Consider the following 19,347-nt stretch of genomic DNA (forward strand, 5'->3'; position numbering starts at 1 on the left):
TACACAGAGTAAATTAAAATTTTCATACAGAGCTATCTTTTCTTTCAAAAAAGATCTAGCTCTGTCTTGGCACCACCTTATTCACAGTAAGCTGCTGATATTAAAAATGACTGATTTTGGGCAAGATACAATGAACAGGTGTTGATTTTTTTTTTTTGTGGGTTTTTGTTTCCCAATGGTTCTCTTCGAACACTTGCTTCCTCTCATTACTGAGGTTGTTTGCGGATGTGTGTGTAATGCAGTGGTGACTATAAACCTTGATAGGCAATGGAGGAGGACTGGTTAGTCTTGCTCCACTGAGTTTTGTATGTCACAAAGCCTTCTCTAGCTAAACAAAAGGCAATGCACTTGGACAATATTCATCCATTCTCTGTTGTTTCTAAAAGTGACACAGAAGTATAATTAAAATTGGGTCCTTTTTGGCTTTTTGCTTTTGGACATTCTTGCTTGTTTGTTTGTGGGTTTTTGTCTTTTTTTTGGTCTGTTTGTTTTCGTTCTTTTTGTTTTGTCTTTTGTTAAAGGGTGTATATGAAGGAAGCTGCTCTAAAAATACTTTGCCTTATATTCAGGTGCTTTTGTAGTTAAAAAGTCAGGAATACTGAGAAGGGTGCTTGGAACAGACACTTTTCAGAGAAGCGAGATATTGTAGATCAGTTGATTGGTAACTTGCTGTGGGTCAGCTGTAATTTGCCAATAGCAGAAATACTGCTTTGCCCTGTAGCTGTTGAAATTTATCTAGTACTAGGATCAGTTTCTGAATAACAGTTCAGAGTTAGAGTGATGGAGCAGGCCAGGTGTTGCTAAGTGTTGGGAATACAGGAGAATAAGTTTGGGGTGACTTTACATTTGAGGGGGAAAAAATGCCTTTCTAACTAGATGACATGTCAAGGATTGCCTTATAAACACAGTTGCTGTTATTTTTGGGCAAGCGCTATAGTTGCATCTCCTAGATGCACTGGCAAAACTGACAAAATATTGGAGTATGCTTTTTACTGAAGTTATTGCACCAATGCTGGATTTACAAGGCATTCACTGCTTAGTGGTAGTTCATAACACAAAAGCCACCTTCTGGTTTTAATACTGTGATTTTTACCATGGTAGTACTACAAGCAGATTTTGGAAGTTTATATCTTTGTGTTCTGCTATTCAGTGCTTTGAACAGTGCTTCTGTGTGTAAAGTAGTGCCTTATTTTGTTCTTCTCCACAATGTTTATCGCTACTGAAAGCGTTGCTATGTTCATACTGAAGTGCAGAGATCCAGCCATTGTAAGCCTCTATTTTTCAGTACTTAAATTTATAGCAGCATTGCCCTCTAGAGGGCACTTCTGATCATTTCAATGGATTATTTTTTTATATTAACTGAATTTCCATTAATTTGTATGCGATACTCCTACTGTGTAGTGAACAAGATGCATTTATTGAAAACCAGTTGTCTCTTTACCTGTCAGAAGGCGAGGTATGGGACAAGAATAAGTGAAATGTTTGCTTCTGTTTTCTGAAAGGATGCAGCCTGTGCTATCAGTTTGCAGCTGAATTGTTTCTGAAACAGCTATTAGGGAAGAGGTCAAACTAATTAAATAATGTCTTGCCTGTTTAGAGTGCTTCTGTCCTAAACAGCTTGCAGTGCAGTATTATGGTGTACAGCATTTGACGTGGAAAATCCACCAGCAGAGTGAAATACAAGCAACTTGCAGCTTAAGCTTATTTTGAAGCAGACAGCAGAGCCTAGATAGGTTTAGAAACAAGCTGCTGATCCCCTGTGATGGATAAGTAGACATTAATGATATGAGCTTAGTATTTTCTTTAATTTTTTCCATATAAGAAAGGCTTTGGTTTAAAGCAAGCTCCTTACCAAAATTGTTACCCAACTTTTATAGTGAACCTTGTGTTACCTGTATGTCTAGTGGAGAAACAGTAGGAGAGAGGCAGTGGGAACACGTTTCCTGAAGTACTTGGTAGAAAGTTTACAAACCCAGCTACTGTTTCCTCAGTCTTTGGGTATTGTCATGTTCAGTTTATCTCGTTGCTAAAAGCTGGTTGTTCAAACTTGCTTAACACTTGAGTAAATCATGTGTTATATACAGACTCTTGTCAGGTATGCAAGAAGTGCTAACTTCAGCATTTTTCATAATCAAGTTGCTTACAAAAGAGTACCTGCAGTGCAAAAGTCGAAAGGCAATGCTGCTAAAATGATTTTGGTGACGTGACCTTGACTAAGATTAAAACTGTCCAGTTGAAGTAGATTGTATGCTAAGAACACTGAAGTTCATGTTACGGCATAAGAAGATATTAAATGGAGGGGAGGAAGTAATTTGTGAAAGGCATAATTCTGGCTGAACCGAACGCTATCTTGAATACGTCAGATTTCACCTATATTCTGAATTAGCTTGCATTGTCAGATGTGTAGTGATCGAGTCACTGTCTGAACCCAGCTGAAATAACAGGCTTGTGACAACTTTGCACCATGGTAATTGTGCTACTCTGATAAGATTGAAGATCTGTTTAAAAATTTGCTGTACCCCAAATATGGGTGAGATAAAAGATTAACTGTGGGTGAACTGTGTTAACACAACTGAAAAGAAGGCAAGTATTGTCCTTTAGAACGTGGTTCTTTGGAACTTCTTCAGATAGTGTTACTAGAATAGAAAAAGTAACTTGTCTAATATAATTGTGTAATAATCTGCCTGTAAAGTTCACGAGCTGAATTATAGCTGTGGTCTTTAAAGATGCTGTTTGGGTAAATCCTAGAGGACTGCCTAATATAGTGCCATGAGTGAGCTACAGTGACAAACTGGGTGTGCCTTGATGCCCGAAGTTGGTTATGGCCTGAAGCGTGCCATCGTGTCTTCCATAGTCCTTTTCTGGAATGTTCTCTTCTTTCCTTAACTCTCCCCCAAAGCTTGAAAGATATGGGAAGGAGAGTGTTAGCTGATCTCTAGCGTGGTTGAAAATTAACTGAATGAACCTTGCTGGGTTTAGTTTGATGAAGAGATAAATCTACAGAAGATGAAAAATTCAGCATAAGGATAGAGGATTTTGGCGCGTACCTTTTTGATAGGAGTAGTGAGAGCAAACAGTAGGCTGTTTACAGTAGGCCTAAGTTCTTTTCATCACAAGAATATATGATGGAGTTGCCTACAAACTAGAACTGGGCTGTGACTGAAGATGTCTCCCTCAGCTCCCTGTTTCTTGAAGCAATAATCGTGGGAAGATGGGGAATAAAGAAAGTGTACAAGTCTCTCCAGGCTTCTCAGTCCAGGTTGGAGATGTGCTATACGGGCATAATCCAGATGAGCAAAATAAAATTTCATTTACAATTTTAGTCAGCTTGTTCTGTCCAGAGTGGTGTTGCAATCTGAGTATAGGAATCTTCATGTCAGTCCAGAGTGACTGAATGCTTGTTTAAAGAAAATTAATGGTGTCTCTTTCTCTGCCTTCTAGATGGATTGAATCTTCTGTGTTGAATGCCTCCGGATTTTCTATTGGATTTCACGTCTGGAAAAATATTTTTGATTTAAGCCACTCAGTGGCAGACTGAATTGTGGATCCAGGGTTCCTAAGACTTTAGATCTTGAGGAGGCAGCCACTGCTGAATCACGTTAATCTGACATCACAGCCACAATGGTGCTGTCACAAAGGCAACGAGATGAACTGTAAGGAATGGGTATTTCTAAGTTTGTGTTGCGTTTTTATTAAACTTTAAATATTAACTTTTGTGTCCAAATAGATTTTACACTCTGTAAATGCTGAAATGGCTCTGCTGAAATGCTGATGAAATACCATGTATTATGCTTTAGATCTCTGTACTCTTATTTTTGATAGAACCACTGGTATTTGATAATAGAATTCTGAAATGGTGAAAATAAAATGTCAAAGTTATTAATGGCATAAAAAATTGATTCCTAAATTTGCTATAATTTATTATCCTCTATTTTGTTTTGTTTTGTGACTTCAGTCACAAAGTTATTAAAGAGTTACAGTAAGCTGCAAGCACACTGCAATATATGCTCCGAACTGATTTGTGAATTCTACTTTTATCTTGAGTAAATTCGGACACTTTTTTGTTATTTTACTCCCGAGTGTAGATAAGGATCTGATCAGAATGTGCTACATTGTGATTACAGTGTTTCTTTGACTCTTAAATGGTATTTAAAATGAAGGGTCTATCTAAAGAAAAAAAAAGGCAACCAAAAAACCAAACAAAAAAATAAAAAACCCACTCCACAAAAAAAAAACCCCACCAAAAACCCCCACTTTAATTCAATTTAAGATATGGAATTCCTTCCAGATTTTAAGGCTAGGAATAGGCCATCAAGTTCCATGTCTTAGTTTGCTTTCTCTTCTGTAATAAATCATGATAGAGCAAGTGCTGGGTAGCCATCAGGATGGCAGTCTCTTGCGTGATACCCAGTTTCATAAGCTTATATAGAGTTTGTGGTCTGGTTTTGATTTTTTTTTTTTACTCCTTTTAAAAGTATGGACCAAGAGCTTGCTTGTCCATGGTAAGCTCTCTGGTTTGGGGGTTTTGGGGGGTTTTTTTGTTTGTTTTTTAATACAGCTTCTTCACTTTTCCATAATGATTCAATCCCCTTTATATTAAATGTCGTATGCGTTTTACTTTTTCTTTTCATATATTAAATACAGTTGCTCTACTTAAATTTTGATTTTTACAACTGTTCGTTAGATTTGGAGAAGCTCGGGGGTTTAAACACATTCAGGATTACAATTTTTTTTTCTTTTTTTTTTTCTTTTTTTCTTTCCCTCCCCCCCCAGTAATTCTCTGAAGTTTTTTTCTGGCAAAAACTTCAAAGAGTACATGCGTTAATGGGGACATGGAAGTAATGAACTGTTATGAATGGAAATGACCAGAGACTTAGGATTTACTTTAGAGGTCTGATGAGGAGGCAATACTTTGTTTTAGCATATGTTGTTTATGGGGAGAAATCTGAAGTTCCTGCTTGAATGCAGAGTTATATTTAGAGTTGAATGTCTGAGGAGAGATTAATACATGTAAAAGGTAGGAAAGAATAATGTGATAAAAGCCACAGGAAGAATTTTCATGTGAAAAGCAAATTCTTTTTGTTCTGAAAAAAATTTGTTTTTTTCTGAAAAGTCACTATTGCTTCTTTCTTCAGCTACCAAAGGGTATTAATTTTCTCTTGAATGCCTTCTGTAGATCACCTTCTGATTTTTGTTTTTAAAAAGCATCTGTGTATCAGTTTACTTAAATATTTTAGTATGTGTATGTCTCTTCCCCCCTCCCCATATATGTATGTATATACAGACATATCCCTTCCCAAGAAAGTAAGTGATAGTAAGAAAACAAAACTAGGCTTCCTTCTGGAGGCTGATAAAATAATGGAAAGTAATTTTACCTTTAAGTCTGTTTAGAACATTGAGCTTACTTCTCTTAAACAAACTTTTTTTGTTGTGTAACTTGAAAATATTTATCCATTTGAAGTAAATTTTGAAAATGCAGGGTTTCCGTAGTCTTGTTCTCTTAAACAAAAGGTACTGACTGCTTGTTGAAGTCTTAGAATAATACTGAAATTTTATGAGTAGGTCCAAAACAAATGCATGCTATCTTGAGAGGTTCAAGACAGATTAATTTGGTAATTGTCTTGTGTCAAAGTGCAGAATATTTTGAAGAATAATGTAAAATTTGAAGCACTGTACAGGCAGTATCCCCTCCTGTAATCTAACTAAAAGTTACTGTATCATTCTGAAAAACAAAGCTAAGACTTGTTCTCTTAAACTGAACATTTTATTCAAGTTTAACTAAAATAAAATTTTGTACCCTAAAGTGTTCTACCCAAAATAGTTTTCCTTCAAAGATAAAGCCACAACTTTAATATGTAGATGTGGTTGTCGCTTTTGTATCTGCTATGGGTTTCATGTACGATACAGATTGATAAGTATATGTGTGCTACTCCAATGTTTGATAACTTAAAAGAAAAAAAAAAAACAACCAAACTCTTCACAAAACCTAAAATAAAAAGTGTATCCTGCTATTGACATCTTGAAGCAAAATCTGTTTGCCAAATGTATTTATAAAATTTGCTTGGGCTTTTAACAAACCTAATAATTGTAGGTGTTGTACTGCGTTGAAGACTTAGATGCTGATTATGCTTTTTTAAAAATAAAAAAGTCTGAACCAATTCTTCTACTCTGTTATTCAGAATTGTGGCTGAAGATACTGTTCTCTGTTTTTTAGAAATCGAGCAATAGCAGATTACCTTCGTTCTAATGGCTATGAAGAGGCATATTCGGTTTTTAAAAAGGAAGCTGAGTTAGATGTGGTGAGTTCAAACAAGATTCTTCATCTATATTTTAAGTAAAGAGTTTATAATTTTATGGCATTTGCATCCATTCTGAACATGTACATCTATTATCTACCTATTAGCTCATGCAGTTTCAGAACTGGAGGTGATAAACTCAAACAGTTTATTGCCTTGCCATAAAATTAAAAAATAATCATTGGATGAATTGGCAATTTCTGAGCAAAACTCTTACCTTCATCTTCAACTAATGACTTAGGCATATTTTTAATCTTTTTTTTTTTTTTTTTTGGTCTAGCTACCACTCATCTATATAATGCTGAGTTTTTCCTGTAATGACCTTTTAGGGATCCAAGTCCTGAGAGGGCCTAGATACTTCAAGATGAAAGGTGCTAGAAAACAAAGCTAACAAAAGGCAATGTTAATGTATAAGAAAGTGATAGAAGATGGTATTAAGAAAAAAAAAAAAGACATGGCCCTTCATTGGACTCGCTCCAGCAACGCCATATAGGACTAGAGCATCTCTCGTAGGGGGAGAGGCTGAGAGAGCTGGCACTGTTTAGCCTGGAGAAGAGGAGGCTTAGTGGGATCTTAATCGTTGGGTATAAATATCTGATGGGAGTGTGTGAAGATGACAGAGCTAGAGTCTTAGTGCTGCTAGTAACACAGGAAATTCCATCTGAACTTAATATAAAACTTTTTTTTTTTTCTCTTCACTGTGAGCGTGCTTGAACACTGGAATAGGTTGCCCAGAGAGGTTGTGGCATCTCTGTCCCTACAGATATTCAAAACCTCACTGGACACAGTCCTGGGCAGTCTGCTCCATCTGACCTTGCTTTGAGCAGGGAGTTAGGACTTAGTGATCTCAGGATGTCCTTTCCAATCTGAACTATTCTGTGCTTAATATTCAGAAAAATGTGTCTAATTTTAACACATTTAATTTCTGTTTCCTGCTGTTGTGTCCCGCCCCCCCTCCCTGTAACTCATTTCCTTAACTGTGCTTATTCTTATCATGGAATTCTGCATAAAAGCATAAACTTTCTGCAATACAAAATCAGAAAACTGGAGACTGTTCTCTTGTAACCAGATTTGAAATGGTATAAGACTATGCAGCTTTGGAGGCTGGCTTCACATGGCAATGTTTAAGAAACAGGAAGACAAAACAGGATTGCTTTTGTCCTCTCCTTTATCATACAGAGCAAATGGTGGAAGTCTGTTTTGTGATTGAAATTGGGTCAGTAGTTAAATCATTGCCTGAAACTGTTGCGTACCAGTTGGTTAACCATATAGTAGGCAGGCAAGCCTAAATGGTTAATATAAGTTGATTAGCTCTGGTAAGCAAGTCTATTTTGTTAGACTGTACGGATGCTAGTGACTTAGACCAGTCACTTCTTGCAACTTAATTCTTTTGATTTGCATTTCTAACAGATGATTCTTGGTATCATTTTTAAACTGTCCACTTATTAGCATAGGAGGTGTGCATTTCGTCTGAGTTTAAGTTTCTCTGGAGACACTTGGATCGAGTAGTAAACTTCTGTGTGCTGACTTTTGATAAATCCTTGCCTTTTCTCTATTATAAATCTTGCATTGTTCTTTTTCCAAAATGCTCGGTTGAAGTTTTTAATTTCTCCAATCTGCTTCCAGTATCTAATAAATAAGTAGAAATGACAAATTGGAATACCATACTTAAAATTGAAAATCCTAATACCATTCCCTTATCTGCCTTATCTATCAACCTAATTAAGTCTTCTCTTCCCAAAGGTTAAAAAGGCGACCTAAATAGGCTAGATAGTCCTGAGGGAAATAGAAAATGCAGTTGCTAAAAGTTCCACATGACTTTCTTGCAAGAAAATCTGAATTGGTTGGGGCTATACTAAAATGAGGAAAAAAAAAGTTAAAGGCAGAAATTATTTCCGTAAATTGGAAGGATTCAAGTGTAGCTCTACAAAGAGGGATTTCATTTTTTGTATTGATTATTCCTGCAGATAACTCCAGCTTTTACAAATGCTCCTGAAGTAGTAGGTTAATATCTGGTCTCTGACCAAGGTAGCCAGTCCTCAGAGCTTTTATGGAGTAAGCTATGGCATTGCTATTTTCCCCATGCCTTTGTTATTCTCTGTCTAATTTAGAATTATTCTAGTATGAGATTGTAATTTTGTACATGGAAAGAAAGTGTGCAACATTTAATTACCCTTCTGTGCCTCTGATGTTGTTTTTCTGTGTTGCTTTTCTTCCTCTTTCTTGTGTTAATAGGTGGGAGATAAAAAAAAAGAAGAGTAATCCTCTGGCTTTTACAGTAACATCAGCTGTTCATTGTTACTCCTCAGTTATTCCTTAGAGCCCAAAGGAGAAAAATAATTAGTCGAAAAAAATTATTCTTCATTAAAGTTTCATTAGAGTTGCAAAATCAGCATTGATTTGTCCAGTAGCTGAGGTTGTGTTCAGTAGGGCAGGTGTAGTAATCTTTCTGCTTCAGTTACTGAAGTAAAGATGCAGGGAGAGTGTACTTAAAGCTTGTCTCTGAGAAGGTAGCACAAAATAATGCAATATTATGGTGGTAATTTTGAGGTTAACTATAATCAAGTTTTTAAAAAAAAAAAAAAAATCAGAGTTAGTTTGGGCTAACTGGTTTTCAAGTGAGATGGAGTATATGTAATCCTACTCTGATAGCTGGCTGCCACTTTCAAACAGCGCGTGCTTCCCTGAGAGAAAAAATGCCTTGTGCTAACAAGAAATAGTGCTAGCACAGTCTTAACTCTGAAGGTAGGAGTTCATTAGTTCCTAATGCTCTAGTTGGTGGATATGAAAAAGGAGGCTATCTTTGAGAAACTAATTACCAGTTCTATATATCTTGGTCCTTGCAGTCAATGCATGCTGTCTGCTGCTGTTTTTTATAAGAGTTAGCTGGGCAGAGGGATGGGGAAAATCCCGTAACAAAATACGACACAACATTCTCGGATGCAGAGCACTTAAAAAGCTTTCAAGTAATGAAGATAGAAAACAGCACAGGTTAAAGTTTAGCCCTAGTTTTAGGATTTTATTTGCAGAATCTAGCATCATTAATCTCTACTGCTGCAGTATTTTTAATTAAAAATTAGATTTTAAAATGTTTTCTTCTTTTCTATGTATGTAAATTGTAGCTATTAAAATTTGAAGCATGGTTGTTCTGTTTAACTAGTAAAACTGATTATAATCTTTTGCTTGAATTCCTCTTTCTATGGTCAAGAGATTGTATTAAAATGAGCTGTTTATGTTGCCTTTGAAGAAACACTTCTACATGTTTTAGAACTAGAATTTATTAATTTATTTAAATGCTTCTCCTCCTCAGAATGAAGAGTTAGATAAGAAGTATGCTGGACTTCTGGAAAAAAAATGGACATCTGTTATAAGATTACAAAAGAAGGTAAGTAGAGATCTGATGGATTTACTTGTATAAAAAGTTATGACTGAAATCAAACATTCATCACTGAACAGAATGTTACGGATTTTCCTTGTCAGACAACTGCAAGGTTTAGAAAATGATGCCTCAAAAATGAATTTTGAGGACTTGAGTAGGGAAAATAGCTAAATCCATGTTGTAGAAAACGTTTTGTCTGTCTCAGTGCTAGCAGAGACATCCTCTTGCTTTCTTTATAAAAATTTCTTGACTTCAGTTTATGGATTGCATGTGCAATTTCTGAAGCTGGAAATGAAAGAGGTGCCTTAAGGCAGTTTGTGAGTGGAAAGATTGAATAGCTGTCTCCAGAAGGCTTAATGGGTTTAGAAAGAAGGTAAAAACCTGTGCTGCCAGTTGGCCATTACGTTAAAGGGAAGAAACCATTAACTCCAGTGCATTAGAGCAAGTGATTCTACTGCAAGTGGACAGTACAAAACTCTTTTTAGTAATGCTCCAATGGATCTAGAGTGTATTGAAAGCTTTTAAGAAAAAAAAAAAAAAAAATTACAGTGTGCTAACAATAAAGACCTGTCTGTTGTAAAGGGTAATATATTTAGGGTTTTATTACACCTTCAGTTTCTCTGCTGCTGGTTAACATGCATGCCATCTCAGGGATACGGAAAGTTATTGCAGTAGTAGCATTCTTTTTTGTTAACACAACCTTCTTCAATAGTTTGTCAAAATAGTAGCTCAAACATGTTTGTACTGTAGTTGAGTGAACGTGATTTTGTAGAACTTTTTTTTTTCCTGTCAAAATATTTGGGAAGTTGGAGAAGGATAAATGATTAATGATTAAATTATTGAAGAATAAATGGTAAATGATTAATTTAGGTTTGGTTTTTTGGAAATACCAACACTATTGAATGTTGGTAATCAGTTTGGATCCATGTAATCTTTGCTTTACTGTGAGTTTGGGAGCCAGTTGGTATTTGGATTAATGAGTGAAGGTGAATCTTGGTATAAAACTAGAAATGAGTGGTCTCTTTAAAATTCATAAACTTAGGTAATGGAATTAGAGTCGAAGCTGAATGAAGCTAAGGAAGAATTTACATCAGGTGGACCTCTTGGTCAGAAACGAGACCCTAAAGAGTGGATTCCTCGTCCTCCAGAGAAGTATGCGTTGAGTGGACATAGAAGTCCTGTCACTCGAGTAATTTTCCATCCAGTTTTCAGTGTTATGGTCTCTGCTTCAGAGGATGCCACAATAAAGGTATGTGTTTGCTACAGAAAATTAAATTAAGCAAGTCGGAGGATGTGAAATATGTAACATCAGTACTTCAAGCTGGATGTGTGTTGTACTGATGGAAGATTGTTTTGTTTCAGATTCTGCTTTAGCTTCAGTAGGGACAGTTCTTTCGAGTATGATGTCCTGTGTAATCTACAAATTTTAGTTTTATGCTGGTCCAATTAATATCTTGAAGAATATTTTACTATCCTTTGACTTGAGCTAAAAATAATTAAGCAAATGTGGATTTAGAGACTGGAGAAATAGTTAAAGGTATTGGTGGGGGAAGAATGCATTTTGACTGCTCAGTAGAGGAGGAGTGGCATAGTGATAGAGTAGTGATGTGATGAGAGGGAGGAAGACAGCTGCCTCAAGTCATCTGAAGTGGTTATTTTTAAAGCTGAGTTAAAGTGGTTATGTATCTGTATTCTTAACTGAAAATTAGTTCTTCCCATTTATTCTAAATGGGACATGCAAGTCCCATGAAGTCCCTGTGACACTTAGTAAGTTTAAATGGTCTTCATAGGCCTTTATTGCCGTGTACAGTGGCATGAAGAGATATGTTGTAGCAGACAAGTAGTTTCTCATTTTAGCATCCAATAAAGACGATTGTGCATTTTGTTGTTTGAATGTCACAATATAAGGGAATTATCCCGATAAAGCATACTCCTCATTGTTCTCTTCTGTGCTGGTTTGAAAACTGTTTGGAAAAGTGCTGTTCTGAAAAACGCTGAGTAGCATATTAAGCAACATGCTTAAAAATGCAATAGTGGCTACCTGTTGGAGAAGATTAAAATAAAAAGTCAGCCATATCTAGTTCATGAAAAGCTTTAACCTATTCTTGTTTCTGCAGCAGACTTGAAAATAGAGGACCGGTGTTTTTTTTCTTCAAGCAGACAGGGCCAGCTGAAACAGTGACAGCTCTGTGTTTGTTAGATGTTACAGAGGAACCTAATTAGCTTTGGTTTTGCTCCCTCTTATGGATACACTGGATGAATTTCATTATTCTTAAAAGTCAAGCTGTATAGCTTAATTTCTGACTGTTGCATTCCCAATGATGGCAGTCTATTGGGATGATGGATTCTTTTAGTTGTTGAGTGTGTTTTGGTGGGGTTTTTTTTGTAGTTGTGTGGGGGTTTTTTTTGTTTAGGATATAATTTAAAATGAAATGTCTAATTTTGTGCTTGAGAGTGACACGATAAAATCTGTAGGAGCTTGTTTTGTTTCAAAGGCTTTTGTTTGCAGTTAGATGATAGAAGACTGACTTAATTAGGAGGTGAGAATGGGGACTTCATGCTATCTTGCAGTTATTAACTGCAAACATTTATTTAATCTCTGACAAATTCTGTAATCTACAAATGCGTGCATATCAAACTCTTCAGAGTGGTTTGGATTACCATCCCTAAACCAACGCTTTCTGAATATTGCTCTTTGGTATGCAGAATATTTGCTATTTGGTTCTGAAGCAGCAAGTAAATTCTGGAGCCACAGTAAAGCTTGGGAAAGGGTGGGGAGCATTGTTAAAGGTGATGCTTTCCCCACCAGCTGAAAATGGGCTGTATTGCTGGAGATAGGGAACTAGCATAGAAAGGGATGGCGGAAAACAATCTGTACAAAGTGGATTTGTTCTGTCCAATGTTTTCTAAATTGATCTTCTTTATTTTTAATGATATTGGGCGTTAAGACTTTTAGATACAATAGAACTTATTTTCCTGCTGTGTTTATAATGCTTTAAGTTAGCTGAAAAACAGTTTTCAAGATGCATGAATTCAGTTAATTTATAAGTAACAAAATCATATAAAAATAATGCTTATTCTTCTATGCTGTTATGCTTTTTAGGGCTGTCTTACTTTCTCTTGCACAATTAATTATTGAATAAGGTGCCAGACTGACCTGCAGAGTGCAAATGTAAGGCTGGAGAATACAAAGAGTAATAGATTGCTGTTAACGGATTTTCTGTTCACTTGTCAGGTGTGGGATTATGAGACAGGAGACTTTGAACGAACCCTTAAGGGGCATACAGACTCTGTGCAAGATATTTCCTTTGACCACACTGGCAAACTATTGGCCTCCTGTTCTGCTGATATGACCATTAAGCTATGGGATTTCCAGGGCTTTGAGTGCATCAGAACTATGCATGGTAAGGTATAAAAGGAATTGATTTAGTCTGTAAAGTGAAGAGTGTTGGGGTTTGTTTTGTTTTGTTTTTTAATCCAGGAAAACTGCTGATGTGGAAAGGGGTTATAAACCAGAGTATTGTCCAAAAGAAAGAGGGGGGATATTTTGATGCTTTGAGTGCTCTGTAAATAAGGTATATGTTTAGTGTCTATGGAATGAAATAGCATCTCAGATCTGCTATGCATGATGCTGTGGGAAGCATCCCATAATGATGTTGAAATCAAATGGCAGTTAGGAGGGGTTTGGCGCTAAAACTTAAATGCTTACTAGACAATAAAACTGTGCCTTCAAATAGGTAAAAAATTACCTTCTTCACGCCTCTATTTCCCTGATGTACTGCTTCAGAGAGGAAGCAATTAGTGAGAAAGGTGTTCAGTATATACTCTGCAGTCTTCTGACTTTCATGTTTGTCTGATTTCAAATGAACATGCCCTTTGCATTAGGCTCAAAAGCCATAGGGAAAAATGGGAGAGTGAAACAACCACAACTATAAGATTCTCATACTGACAGCAACTATTTATTTTACAGTTTTGATGTAAAAGCGTTTTTATACTCTGCTTGTCTTGCTTTTAGTATCTTCTTGTAGAAGTGGTGAGTAAGAATAGAGAATGTTTGAGATTTACGAAAATAAACATACACATGCACACACACATACACCAAAGAAAACGGAAACCTGTTGACTTTTGTGCATACAGTTCTTTAAACACCACAGAACACTATTGTAGATGAAGAACAGATGTTGCAGCTGGCTGATAGCAAGAAAATAAAGTAGTGCTACAGGGATTTTTTTTTTGTCTTTAAAGATTTCTATACGAACACACATGCACTATGTGTATTTTTATGAACTGGATGTTGTAATGTGAATGTGGGTGAACTAGTTTCAGGTGTGTTGCCAGTTACATCCCTTCAACTCAATTTCAGGTAAAAAGAAAGAAATAATCTTTTCAGTGAGGAGTTATAAAGTATAATACTTGCACTGAAACTAGTATTCTCTGCCACCTCAGATACTTGGATCACTGGTGTGATTGCTTTTTAGTAGGTGTTCACCAGGGGCCCTGAGTTCTTAGTGGAAAAAATGGAAATGAAAATTGTGAAGTTGTACATCGTAGGTACGTGGCTTGCAAGATGCAATGTAGCTGCCAATAAAAGAAAAAAAGCAACTTACTAGTGAACTTAATGGCTATAACTTTTTGGAAAAAAGAACATCAGATCTCCAGGTGGAAAAAAAGGAGGCTGTTTAATGCCTCTAATCTGTTGAGAAATTATATATACTCTAAACTACTGATCTCAGAAGATTCTTTTCTAATCCCGATAATTTAAGTAGGGACAATTGCAGGGCTTAAAGTAAGACAAGTGCATGAATTATATACAAACTGTTACAGTCAAGCTTGTACACTGGACTTGTCAAAAAAACCTACCCAACAGCTTGTCCTGGATAATACTAAAATTTCAAAACAGTTAATTCTAATGTTTGCCACTTCGGGAAGTTTAAGTTCTAATTTTTTGTAATACTGGAAATGAATAGTCTTTACAGAGTGTGTTATCTCCCTATATGTGTTATGTCCCATTGCTTGTGGGATGAGTAATGTCAAGAGCTGAAACCACATACACGAGGTCATAAGGAGTTTGCGTTAAGGAAATGATCCGGATGCTTTTTCCTGACTTGATTGATCATCTTCCTCTCAACAGTAGTAGAAGTTGCTGTCACGTATATACAGTTGGTTCTTACTTGGTTCTTGAATCAATGCAGTACAGTGTTCTATTAAAATCTAATATCAGATGTCTGGAAACACTCAGTCTTCTAGCATTAAGCTTCTGCAGTGGAGCTTGGCATGCCTCTCACTGAAGACCTGTTCTCCTTTTAAACATCTTCTGCATAGTGCATCAGCATACTGTAATCAGATCTAACTGATAATTTTAAAGATAGTCACTGTAGCAGCTCTGTCTTCTAAACTACCAGCTTTTGTAACTGTGTAGAAGTGTTGCTTGCAATGGTGAGTGTCTGGTTTTAAAACATCTTGAAGAAATTTTTGAAACAATTTTGAAAGATGCTCAATGTCTGGACTGTGTGATTTCTAAAAATATAAATAAAACCTCAAGTTTACGTGTAAAGATTATTCCATAAAACATGCACTACTGCTGTAGCTACTTGCCCAAAGTAAATGAATAGCAAGTCCTGTGTGCCCTGTAAAAACTATGACAGTACCACTTAATAAAGGTTTGATTTTGTTTTTAGGTCATGATCATAATGTTTCTTCAGTAGCCATCATGCCCAATGGAGATCATATAGTTTCTGCCTCAAGGGATAAAACTATCAAAATGTGGGAAGTCCAGACAGGGTAAGTGCACTTCTGGCTAAACAAAACAACCATAAACCACTGTTTATAGGAAATGGGCCACATAAATCTTGAATGTAAGCAAACATTATTTGAATTGAGGTGTGATATTTTGCCCTTTAGAGTAATTCACTTAAGGATTCTGCCTTAAATCATTAAGCACAGGGTTTTAGGTTTTAGTAGTGACTAATTAAAACTAACTGGCTTTATCTTTCTGGAAGCTATGAGGGTAGAACTCAGGACCAGGTAGGAATATAAATTCAGTGGTTAACCACAAGTTTAAAGGAAGCATGAGAGGAGGGAGGAGAAATCTATTACCTTTCCTGACACAGATCAGGATGTCTCTGCTTTTGTTTTTTTGTTGGGCGTTTTGTTTGTTTGTTTGTTGTTTTTTGTTGTTTGGAGTTTTTTGTTTTGGTTGGTTTTTTTTTTTGGTTGTGGGGTTTTTTGTTTGTTGTTGGTTTTTTTCGGTCTTACTGTTTCATTCATCAGTTGTCTCTTTAATCCATCCATTTGCTAAAGTCGTAGGTGAAGGCTATCTGAATGACCTGTAAATCTCTACTAGTTCTTAAAATACCTATTTAATGCAAGCTGTCACGTCAACTTCATTTTTTCCCCAAGCTTCCTGCTTTCTACCTTAATGAGGATTTGTCAGTTATTAGCTGTCACTTCTTTCTCATGTCAACTTCCTATCCATGAACTGTTTTATGGCCTTGTACATCATCATCCAGGATGGACACGTGCATGCTAAAATATTTTATCTTAACTTCTAAGAGTAGGTCAGGCGTCCTTAAATTGCAAAGGCATGTGTAATGGTTTTATTGCAATGTTAATTGAGTCATGCTGTATTTCTCTTTTTTGAATAGTTACTGTGTGAAGACTTTCACAGGTCACAGAGAATGGGTGCGCATGGTGCGGCCTAACCAGGATGGCACCTTAATTGCCAGTTGTTCTAATGACCAGACAGTGCGTGTTTGGGTGGTAGCGACAAAGGAATGCAAAGCTGAGCTCCGAGAACATGAGCACGTGGTAGAATGCATTTCCTGGGCTCCCGAGAGCTCGTACTCCACTATATCAGAAGCTACGGGATCAGAGGTAATGTTTCCAATGCTAATAAATAAGCACATACAGTAAAATTTTTGACTATGCTTTATATAGAACTTACTGGACAGTATTTAGAACAACTAAGCTTTCTTCTCAAAGTGCTGGGCAGATATAGCAGGTGTATGAGTATTTTTTGCTGAGTATACTTGGTGAACTGTTAATCCCCCATCTTGGCTTCACAGGATCCATGCTTTTGTGTTTTTTAACAGTAGTACCCTACCTTTGCACTAATGAAAGTGAACTTTGGAGAGATGCTCTATTTCTGAGAAGGTTGAGAGTGGGACTACTTTCACATATTTCAGCAAAGAAATGTGAAAGGTAGCTTATCTGTCATAACATGAAAATTATAAGGATGCCCAGCAGTTGAAAGGTGTGGAGGGAAGTAGTGAGTCAGGAATGCAGAAATGAAGCTGCCTTGGGTGTGTTGCACTGGAATTAAGCTCTGACCTAGTCCGTGTCCTAGTGTACAAAGTTAGCGGTACGAGAAAGCATTCTTCAACAAAAATAAATCCCCATTTGTGTGATCACAGATAAATCTTCTCTGGTTCGGTTACTAAATCTTCAAGAAAGGCTTACTAAAGGTCAGCAAAAATTTCCCTTTAAGAGTGACAAAGTGTAGAAGAAATGAACTAGAAGTTAACTCCAATTTCTAGTTAAAAAACCCCCAAGCATTTCTGCCTTGCCCTCTTCCGCAAAAAGGACGCAAATACCCAAGGGGAAAAGTAGATACAGTGAAGACAGGGACTTGTCTAGTGATGGATTTTACAGATTATTTCAGTCAAATTTTACTTGCATCCTTAAAAGAACCTTATAATCTTTTAATTAAAAGTAATTAAAACTAAATTCCAAATGTTCACTTCCTCTTGCAGTGGTAACTATCTGAAGTGGTGTCTCCCCTGCCCTCTGCTGGTCTGATCAACTATGTACATCACAGTACTTAGCTTTGAACAAGCAGCGAGTTAATGTTAACTTCACAGTTGAAACATTTCAAGTTCTGAGAACTAAGTCTTTCTTTCATACTTTGCATGATTATAAAAAGAAATAAGTTCAGAGTAGGAACTTTTCAATGATTCTTAAACTTGCTTCATTACTTTTTATGAAGAATGAGAACACAAAGGTACGTCTGAACTTCATGCTCTTTTGTCCTGAGATGTCTGAGTCTACTTGAACTGTGTCTACTATTAAAAGAGGATGTCTTGCAGTAGGCAAGTGTGGATTCAAAGTATTGTTTGGCTTCGTGCATCAGCAGGACATACAACCATTTCTTTTAACAGATTTTTTAATTCCTTTCATGTTTTTGTTTATTTCTCCTAGTATTAGTAACAAAATGCCTGTGACTCTTTGCTTTGGCATTGTGTGTTTATTAGCTGTAAGCTGTCATAAGGTCTAATTTTGCTACTAAGAAATAGCACTCAGAAGGGATCTGCTTCCTCCCTCCTCTTTTCCCCCCAGCCCCATATATTCCATAACTTAAAACATCATTTTCTGTAGACTAAGAAGAGTGGCAAGCCTGGGCCTTTTCTGCTGTCTGGATCCAGAGACAAAACCATTAAGATGTGGGACATTAGCACTGGCATGTGCCTTATGACACTTGTAAGTTCACTGGTGTTTTTCTGGTGGTCATAGCTGCATATGTAAAACCAGTTATAATGGAATGAATTATCTTACGTGTTTATGTTTTCAAGAGAAGCCAGAGTTATTGAAATAAGACAAACACTGGAAGTATACAGTTTTAATGGCTTCTATGTTTTAGATCTTGTTGTTGCTAAGAAATACTAAGAATCTCAAAATACATAGTATAAATTCAGGAGTACTGTGGTGTAGTTTGTGATGAGTGGCTTGGTTTGTCTACAGAAATGCTGACAATCATTTGAATTTTGTGTTCTGTGAAATGTCATGTTCTTTCAATGTGTTGGTCTTCCCGCAGGCTATGGACTGCTGTTTTCCAGTCTGTATTCAGGCTGGACTGGATGTTGGTGCTGGGGGTGGGGAGCAGAATCAGTGCAGCTCACATGAGGACTTCTGTTTGTTTGCCGTCAAGGACAGGAACTCACATTGTTGGTAGTGCTGATACAGATGTAATAATAGAAACTGAAGATAAACTTTTGAGTTCTAACAGGTTTTAGAAAGCTAAATGCTATCCTTGCAGCAACAGGGCAAGGACTCACTCAGTTTGCCGTAGCACAAATTGTAGAATGTTTATCCTTAAAACATGCACCTCCTTATGCACTGATTTCTCCTTATGCACAAGGTGGGCCATGATAACTGGGTACGTGGCGTGCTGTTCCATTCTGGGGGAAAATTTATTTTGAGCTGTGCTGATGACAAGACTCTACGTGTCTGGGACTTCAAGAACAAACGATGCATGAAAACCCTCAATGCGCACGAACACTTTGTTACCTCTTTGGGTATGTATTGTTCTACAGTGCTTACTGCAAAGTACAGAGCCAGAGATACAGATTTTTCTACATCTTCACCAGCTGAAGTTGAGCACCAGGCTAGACATTCATGCTTTGGATTCCAGTGAAGTTTTGTGCTATGTGTATTTTAATCAAATAAGGACAGCTATGAATTTCGAGTGTGCTGGATTTTTCCACTTCTGTTGCCAGTGTTGCACACTGGATAAAGATGTTAACTGCCAGGGTGTTCTGGAACCTTTCACCACTGAGTGTGTAGGCATTTGGGGAGTGCTGTATTGGAAATGCTTGCCCAGCAAAAAAAAAAAAAAAAAAAAAAGAGGAGAGGTAGGGGGAAGCAAAATGGTCAGAAAAAATATACTTTGGATTCCTG

At 36.7% G+C, this 19,347-nt stretch overlaps 1 protein-coding gene across 1 annotated transcript in view; it reads left to right on the forward strand.

The window, feature by feature from the left end:
* The first annotated feature begins 1,397 nt into the window (after positions 1-1,397).
* The window catches only part of PAFAH1B1 (platelet-activating factor acetylhydrolase 1b, regulatory subunit 1 (45kDa)), a 22,680-nt gene continuing 4,730 nt past the window's right edge, over positions 1,398-19,347 (forward strand). Inside the window, exons 1-10 of the mRNA XM_009579689.1 lie at positions 1,398-1,451; positions 3,442-3,653; positions 6,215-6,299; positions 9,607-9,681; positions 10,718-10,924; positions 12,911-13,079; positions 15,354-15,456; positions 16,320-16,548; positions 18,049-18,150; positions 18,809-18,965. Of these exons, the coding sequence (XP_009577984.1) occupies positions 3,622-3,653; positions 6,215-6,299; positions 9,607-9,681; positions 10,718-10,924; positions 12,911-13,079; positions 15,354-15,456; positions 16,320-16,548; positions 18,049-18,150; positions 18,809-18,965 (1,159 nt within the window). The 5' untranslated portion in view covers positions 1,398-1,451; positions 3,442-3,621. The remainder of the gene's footprint in view (positions 1,452-3,441; positions 3,654-6,214; positions 6,300-9,606; positions 9,682-10,717; positions 10,925-12,910; positions 13,080-15,353; positions 15,457-16,319; positions 16,549-18,048; positions 18,151-18,808; positions 18,966-19,347) is intronic.

Source organism: Fulmarus glacialis, unplaced genomic scaffold, assembly GCF_000690835.1.
Source record: "Fulmarus glacialis isolate BGI_N327 unplaced genomic scaffold, ASM69083v1 scaffold10206, whole genome shotgun sequence".
NCBI classification, from domain to species: domain Eukaryota; kingdom Metazoa; phylum Chordata; class Aves; order Procellariiformes; family Procellariidae; genus Fulmarus; species Fulmarus glacialis.